Source organism: Empidonax traillii, unplaced genomic scaffold, assembly GCF_003031625.1.
Source record: "Empidonax traillii isolate 1590-97213 ecotype Southwest subspecies unplaced genomic scaffold, ASM303162v1 scaffold28:size2823434, whole genome shotgun sequence".
NCBI classification, from domain to species: Eukaryota; Metazoa; Chordata; class Aves; order Passeriformes; family Tyrannidae; genus Empidonax; species Empidonax traillii.
The window spans coordinates 2,680,186-2,689,060 of NW_020955221.1; the positions used below are offsets into that span (position 1 = coordinate 2,680,186).

At 40.6% G+C, this 8,875-nt stretch overlaps 1 protein-coding gene across 1 annotated transcript in view; it reads left to right on the plus strand.

The window, feature by feature from the left end:
• Positions 1–3,819, plus strand: part of PSIP1 (PC4 and SFRS1 interacting protein 1) — a 29,252-nt gene extending 25,433 nt beyond the window's left edge. The window contains exons 15-16 of the mRNA XM_027910179.1: positions 360–471; positions 3,025–3,819. Coding sequence (XP_027765980.1) covers positions 360–471; positions 3,025–3,085 — 173 coding nt within the window. The 3' untranslated portion in view covers positions 3,086–3,819. The remainder of the gene's footprint in view (positions 1–359; positions 472–3,024) is intronic.
• The last annotated feature ends 5,056 nt before the right edge of the window (positions 3,820–8,875 follow it).

The window sequence follows — 8,875 nt, forward strand, 5'->3', positions numbered from 1 at the left end:
ACAGTTAAAGTATCAAGCATCCCCATAAATGGTCTGACCAGGTTACAATAGAATTCACTGCTAAAGTGTATTCTCTGACTGGTCAGAACACAAATGAGCATTAGTCCTATGACCTATAGTGTAGCAAGCACAGGAAGAACTTGAAATTGCGTGAAAGATTATGGGATGAGGCACTCTGCATGGAATTTTCAGAAGTTGAAGCCGTATTAGTTACTGTCATTTGTATTGTTTCAGGTGTATGAGTATCAAAGTGAGGGGAAAACACTTATAGTGCTTGATTTGATTAAGAAATTATCTGGGGCTTCTGTAGTACAGTTTTGCTGTCTGCAGTACTGCTTTCCTGCACTTTCCTTTTAAAGGTTCAAAGGTTCTGAATGGAGGGTCTGAAGCCCAGGACACCAACCAGTTACAACACAATGGAGAAAGCACTGAGGAAAAGAAAGATAGGCACGAAGTTGGCAGTAAGAAAAAGTGAGTTAATAATCTTGCTGAGTTAAGGTACTATTCTGCTCTGTCTTAATGATGTAAAATAGAACAGCAGTAGATTGAGGTTACTTAACCATGTTGGCATAATGTTTTCTTCACTGAATTTTCTCTCAACTTTAGAGAATGATAATAGCACATAAATCCTCTGTTTAAGATTTGAATTAACTTTAAAAGTTATCTCACTTACTGCTGTGGTGGAGACTTCACAAAATTGTGAGATCTCCTGTTGTAGGAGAGAATCAGCATGTAGTGGGACAGCTTTTTCCTTTGTTTTAGACTACTCAATGCTATTAACTTGGAAGCAAAGGAAGCCTGAACCAAATCTTACAGAAATTAATGGGATTTATTAATTTTTTTGTGAATTCCTGTATTCTCCTCAATAGCCAAGCTGCTTTAATTAGTATTCTATAGTATAGCTATAGAACTGCTCAGATGCAGGTAAACTGCAGGCTAGAACATAGACCTGAGGAATTCCAGAATTTAAATGTGTATTGACATTTCCAGACAAGAAGTCTTGAGAGTGCTTGAATTTATCAGGAGGTTAAGTATTTAAACCTTGGTCTTACTAAAAAATGCTGTTATGTAAACAGAACAGGCAGTGAATCTCCTACAGCATATGGAAAACACACAATAGAATTTAGCTTCATGCAGGTCAAGAGAAAACACAGCTGCCTGGCTTTTTTTTTTTTTGGCTGTTTGCCAAGTTAAAACTGTTCAAATGACTGGTATATTGACCATTATTACAGTAAGGTAAACTTCACCACAAAAAACAAATAAACCCCTTCAGATAAAAATTAATTTGGTATTTTCTGTGAGGTGTCCTCAGAACTATTTACATCTGATTACGCAGCTTTCAGAAGTTTGGGAGTTTTCAACCAGTGATGCCAAATATTCATTTGGTCTGAGCGAGCATCATGCTGCAGGAACATAGTGGAGTCACAAGTGTAGGTTCCTCATGCAGGTTAGACATTGTAACCCTCTCCTTAAATAAGTGATTTGGGCAAATCACAGTGTGCTGCTAACAAGGTCCCACACTCAAGTTACTTGGTAATAACAGCAAGGCAATTCACTAGTTCAGTTCTGTTCCTTTAACAGAATATACTTGGCCAAGTATTTAAAAATAAACAACCACTAAACTTGCTTGTCCAGGATAGAATATTTTCATGGCCTGCTTCTTTCCTCATTCTTCTTCTAGAACCTGACAACGCTTGGATTTTTGAGTTGCAGGAAGACAATCTCAGTCAGATTGCCCTTTATATTTATGATTAAAAGAATTAAGAATATTGGGGTGCATGTTTGACACCTCAGTGGACATTAGTCAAAAGAAATGGAAGGCCAGTACTCCAGACAGTTACGCAACATGCCTGGAAAAGGCAGTTGCATATAGTAAGTATAGTTTCAAAAAAGTAAATTTGAGGCAAGACAATTTCTGCGTTTAATACTTCAGTAATTGTGCTTGTGTCTTGTATATTGAAAATATATTTTGCACGAATGGCCTAGTGAGGGTATCATGTTCTGCTAATAAACATATCCTTAAGTGAATGTGATGTTTGCTATGGCTTTGAATTCTACACTCTTGACACAGTCAAAGTCTTTCATAAACACAGAAACAAACCAACTTTACAAAAAATAAAAACATCTTTACAGCTACTTGGGCACAGTCTCTTTGAACTTATTGTTGGCTAACAGCTATAAACCATATTTTATAGCACGTCATGCAAATACTTGCATATTAAGAAATACATCCACATACCTGCTCTGAATTCAAGCACACTCTGGACTCTCCATCATACAAACTTCCTTTCTTTCTGTGTTTTTCATACATTTTTATTTGCAATATTCAGTTGCTTAGAAGTGAGACACAAGTAAGCAAAGTCAAGTATTATCAATGTAAAAAACACCAGTATGGTTCCCACTGCTGACTCTAAGCAAGTAATTTGTAAACCTCTTCAATCATGGGGCTCTTTATTCAGTTCTGAACTTTTCTCCTGATAGAGGGGAAATATGTCTGTACCTTTTTGAAGAGGCACTTCACAAATTTTGGAAGACTGAAGTTGTGTAATGAAGTATTTCTGAACTAATTGGCACTTCAGAACATCTTTCAGTTCTTGTTTGTTCAAAATACATTCTGCTCCCTGAAGTTACCTGTGTTTGGGAGACAGTGAATTGATTATTCCTGGCTACCAGGGAGACATGGTAAGGTATGCTAAGCCAGAGCACTTTAACACCTGAAATGACATACTTTTGACAGCAGACTGGGGAGAATGCCGTACAAATTGAGTTTTGAATGACTGCCATTCATGGCCCATCACTTACATCAACAGTGATGTCAATCGCTACCACCTTAGCTTCAGATGTGAGAGCCTGGGGTTTTGGATATGATACTACAGCTGGTATCACTACCAGCCTCCTCCAGACTTCATCTCCTGTGATGAATGTGCATCAGCATTGCTTGCTCTAGACTGTACAATCACATGGAGGAAGTCTTGCTTGCTGCATTTTTTTATGGTCAATGATGTTGCTTTATTTTGTTTCTAGGACATGTGAAGAGAGAGAGCTTGAAAAGACAGCAGATGATTCTGCCTTTGAAAACAAATGACATCACAGGAGCAGTTTTTTTTGAATTACAAATTAAAGAGGATTGTTAAGTTTTGCATTTGAAATCTATAGACTGACGAAATTCTAAATAATTTTATAAGCATAGTATTTTAAAGTTAATTTTTGTGGAATAAAAGCCCCTTTAGTCTTGGTTTTAAAGTATTTAAACACTTCTGCCAATAGTTTCATCCAGTATTAACAGGTAACACATTTCAAAAGTCAAAACTCCCAGTTAGAAAGCAAATGCTTACACATTACAGGACTTAGAGTTGTAGTATATTTTTTAACTTACTACTGTATGTTTGTCTAGCTAATAGCAGGAAAAAGTGTAAATACTTCTAATTCTCCAATTGCTTCATTTGTATAAAACCTCCTCTCTTCCCGTGATACTGACCTCTGTTTGTGCGTAGGTTTTCAACTCCTGCTGGGGATGTCTTTTTACTGTGTTTTGTAGGAGTTGAAAGCAACGTTTTTGTAACTGTTACAATGTTAATGTATGAGTATACCTAATTGTTTTGAGTTTTTTTTTTTAATAAGTCTAGTTCTGTTCTTGCAAAATGCATTGTGCCAATTTATGCAGTGTAGCTTTATGGTATGCTTTTGGTATAGTAAGTATACTGGAAAGAGGTGTGGTGTTCTGACAGAACCTGTTGATGCACAATGGTTGGAAAACAGTGTCTTGAATGATTTACGGAATTAAAGAATTTAATAAAGACTTGTATAGACAAAACTATTCACTGGAACAACAAGAGTCTGATTTTAGTACTATTTTGATTTTATTGCTTTGGCATTAACTTGGGGACATGTAACTTAAATGTTAACAGAAACACTGGTAAATTATTTTTAAAAAAAGTTCCTGAAGGCATGAAAGGGAACAGAAGAGGAGGTACAAGCTTCTCTGGAAGGTGTTTTCTGAAACACACGCTTTGCCTGATACCAGAACTAGGAAAAACTAGTGGGTGGTATTTGATAGCAGCCAGCTGGGTTAAAAATTAGGGGTTTAATAATCCTAAGAACCTTTAAAGAATCACAGAATATCCTCAGTTGGAAAGGACCCACAAGGATTATCCGAGTCTAACCCCTGGCCATGCATGGGGTCACCCCAAGTCACAGCATGTGCCGTAGAGTATCATCCAAATGCTCCTTCAAGTCTGTCGGGCTCGGTGCTGTGATCACTTCCCTGAGGGAGCCTGTTCCAGTGCCCAACCACCCTCTGCATTAAGAACTTCTTTTTAATAACCAACCTAAACCTCCCCTGACACAACTTCAGGCCATTCCCTTGTGTCCTGTCACTGATCACCACAGAGAAGAGATCAGTGCCTGCCCCTCCTCTTCCCCTCATGAGGAAGTTGTAACTGCAATAAAGTCTCCCCTCAGTCTTCTCCAGGCTGAACAGCCCAAGTGCCCTCAGCTACTTCTCATACAGCCTCCCCTCAAGGCCCTTCACCATCTTTATTGCCCTCCTTTGGACACTCTCTAAGAGCTTAATGTCTCTCCTGCATTGCAGTGCCCAAAACTGCACACGATAACCAAGGTGAGGCCACCCCAGTGCAGAGCAGAGCAGGACAATCCCCTCCTTTGACCAGCCAGTGATGCTTTGCCTGATGCCCCCCAGGACACAGATGGCCCTCCTGGCTGCCAGGGCACTGCTGACTCATAGTCAACTTGCCATCAACCAACACCCCAGGTCCCTTTCCATGGCACTGCTTTCCAGCATCTCATTCCCCAGTCTGTATGAACACCCAATGTTGCCCCATCCCAGGTGCAAAATTTGGCACTTTCCTTTGTTGAACTTCATCTGGTTGGTGATTGCCCAGTCCTCTCATTTGTTGAGGTCTCTCTGCAGGGCCTCCCTGCCTTTGAGGGAGTCAACAGCTCCTCCCAGTTTTGTGTCACTGGCAAACTTAAATAGTATTCCTTCAAGTCTCACAGCCAAGTTATTAGTGAATATAGTGAAGAGAACTGGGCCTAAGATGGAGCCCTGAGGAATCCCACTAGTGACAGGTTACCAGTCTGACATCACCCCATTCACTATGACCCTCTGTGTTCCACACGTGATTCAAGTGCTAACATACCACATACTGTCCTTATCCAGCTGTATGCCAGACATTTTGTCCAGAAGGATCCTATGAGAGACAGTATCGAAAGCATTACTGAAATCCAAATAGATTACATCAGCTGGCTTCCCTTGATCAACTAGGTGGGTTACCTTGTCATACAGGGAAATCAGGCTGGATAAGCAGGACTTTCCACTCGTGAAGCCGTGCTGGCTGTGACCACTGCCTGCATTGTCCTTCAGGTGTTTTTCATTAAATTCCAGAATAAACTTCTCTGTTACTTTACCAGGCACTGAAGGAAGACTGACAGGCTGGTAGTTTCCAGGGTTATCCTTCTTGCCCTTCTTGACAACATTAGCCAGATGTCAGTTGACTAGGACCTCTCCAAATTCCCAAGACCGTTCAAAAATCTGAGCTACCTTGCAATGGTATCAGCCTGCTCTTATGAGTACTCTTGGATGAATCCCATCAGGTCCCATAGGGTTTTAGGGATCCAGCTAGAGCAGCAGATCCCACACAATTTCAAGGTCGACTGGGAGTTAATCATTCTCACAGTCATGGTCCTCTCAGGGCACTGAGACTCCCTTGGCCCGTCATAGGTGTTGAAGACAGAGGCAAAGGAAGCATTTAACACCTCTTCTTGTCTCTGACCCTGTATGAGGTGACCATCCTCATCCTGTAATGGGCTGATGTCTTTTCTGCAGTACCTTTTGCCACTGACATATTAAAAGAAAAAATGTGTTTTTATCACTTCCACATTCTGGCCACCTTCAACTCCAGCTGAGCTGTGGCTGCATGAATTTTTTCCCTAGAGTGCAGAGGAGCATGTCTGTATTTCTCCCATGTTGCCTTGCCCGTGCTTCCACTGGGCATACACCTTCTTGGTCTGCCTTGGCTCCCAAGAGGACCCCTGCTCAGCCACGCTGGCCTCCTGCCTCGCCTGGCTGGCCTACTTGAAATTGACTGGTCCTGTGCTCTAAGCAGATGGTATTTACAATGTGACCAGCAATGATGGACCCAAATCTTGTTAAGGGGTCACCAGGGAAGGTAACAGTGTTCCAGCTGTATGTATCACCTTGAACTGTGTCACCTTCCAGGCATGATTACAGCCTGGTGCAGACCCGTAGTTCAGAAGCTTTAACTGGCACCATTCAACTAGAAAGTTTCCAGTATTGACACATGACCAAAACAGCATAGTACCCACTACTGAGAAGTCAATTAATACTTGTTTACATGCCTTGCAAACTGCTGCCATGGCCTCTTCAGTCAGCCCACCTGGATTTTTTGTTGTTCTTTTGTTCTTAATCCATGGTATGGAGAAAGGGGATTTTTCATAAATAAAACAAGGTATACGGATTTTCCCCGTTTCAAGTTCAGCAGCTTAGTACAGTCTTCACTTCTGTTTGCAGTTCTGCTCTTACAGAAGTGCCAAGCAGCTTGATACTTAGATATAGGAAAAAGCAATTCCAGCACTCCATACATCACAACCAAGGTGAAGGTCAGTAGCTTCAGCACTGCTTTCAAACTTCCCTGGTTTTATCTTGAAATTTATCTCGCCTGTATGTATCTTGAAACGAATGGTTTTTTTCACTGAAATTATGCCCTTCTATGAAGTAACTTTTCATTCTCTTACCTCTTAATTCAGAGAGATGAAACTTCTTTTTCTTTTGCCTCTCCCTCCCTTTTTTTTCTAACAAACTAGAATACTAAACTGCATAACAGTTTTAGGATCGTAGCCCTAACCTCCATCCACTTCACTTCCAAGGCTTACAAAACAAAAAAATCCCCACTAGTGACCAGAGGCACAGAAAAAGGCATGAAAAGCCTGAAATCAGAACTTAGTGCCTGATCCTCACTGCACAGGCAGTATTATGTTTACTGTGTTCAAAAATGCTGTTTAGATATCTTTGCAACTTCACACTTTTTTTTTTTTTTATATGTAGCAGTGAATGTTGGGGGTTTTTCCCATGCTAAATACGTCATTCCGGAGACCAGTGGTGTCTCGCACGTAAGCTGTTGTTAGTGCCTGTTTGGAGGAGTTTCACCACATTTTTACATAGTGGTACACGTAGATGATATTAACTGCTTCTACAGGCTGTCCCTAAGCACAACACACTGTGTTTATTTTTGGTCTTTCTTACACTGGCTGTAATGTTAAGATGAGGCAGGATTGTGGTTTTGGTAATGCGGAAAAGCCAGCAGAAGAATATTTATTTCAATATTCAAACCACACTGTTTACCAGCAGCTGGATTTATGGAGCCATTTGCTGCATTTGTATTGCAGACTTCTTAATATCAGAACATGCTGCATGATTTCTAAAGGTTTCCTCACTTTACTGAGGACTAAAAATTGCATACATTTTTTTATCATTCCTTACTACTCTGCTGTCATCTCTGTCAAGATAGAAGCACATGAACATTCAGGCATCTGTACCAGTCTTAACAAAAACGCTGTCTGTCTGTATGTACAATCTGGTACGATTTCCACTCTACCTGTGTGAAGTTGCAAGCCATATAAAACTCTCTCTTCACTGCTCTGTCAGTCAAAGAGGGAAGAGATGTTAGAGGTGCCTGGGGAAAGCCTCACGCTTATGAATGACTGCTCAAAACACAGCAGCAGTCAGTAGCACTTTATAGGAACACCTTGGCTGCCTTGGAAATTAAAGTCCCAAGCTGCAAGCACTTACAAAGGTTAATGATTAAAAACTGAAGCCTCTTTATAAACCAGAACCCACTGACATGATTACTGGAAGTTAAAACTCATCTTGGAAAGTTCACAGCAGTATAATTAAGGTTTTGAATACAGCAGTTTCCCACACAAAGTAAAAACCATGCAAATACTTACTAAATGCTAAAATCCCTTGCAAAGCATTTCATGTGCAAAATGAGTATGTGCTTGTGTAATGAAATGGAAGGCATTTATGTACCCAAAATGAATAGCCTTCAGGTCTTGAAGACATACCGGTACCTCAAGTCAAACCTGCAAGTCCAGTCACCATGGCAGCTCCCCACTATGAAGCTGTCTTTGACAGATGGCCACAATGATCGGTCTCCACAGATTTTGAGTTTTGGCAGTCTCTAGCACTTCACAACAAACTGCTCTTAAGGGGAACTACTGACATGGCTGTACAGCTGGACCATCAGCCAAGCAGCATTCTCATGCAGCTTCCAAATACAGGTAATTACTACACACTGGATTTTGCATGTTTCCACATTATGAGAGATGAGACTGACTAGGCAGTCAAACTTAAGTCTCACAAGGAATAAGGCTGATTCTTTCTGAAGAAAGAAATCACAGCTATGAGCAAAATTTAAGCAGAGTTCGCTTTGACAGCAGCATCCCTGTTCATCAAGAATCAAGTTTACTACAGCTTAAAATACTGTGCAACCCTGTCGAGTTGTTCATCATTCAAGTACATGGGGCTGTTGGGGTAACATTACAAGTGCCAGGTCACCACTGGGAAGTGACACTGTCTATACAAATCCCATTTTATTTTGGAACTTAACAGCAGCAGTAAATCAGAGGGACATCTCCTCTTCCTCAGTACAAGAAACAGAGTTTTGTACCACCATCTTGTCAGCAAGGCAAAAACTTTGATCTCCAAGACCTTTGGGAAGTCTGAAATAAGTTGTAAAGGTTCATGCTGCCTAATCACCAAGTGTTTAAAAAAGATCAAAGCAAAAAGCCAGCCACAGACTAAGGTTAATGCTTTTTAGATTAAACTACCAGACAT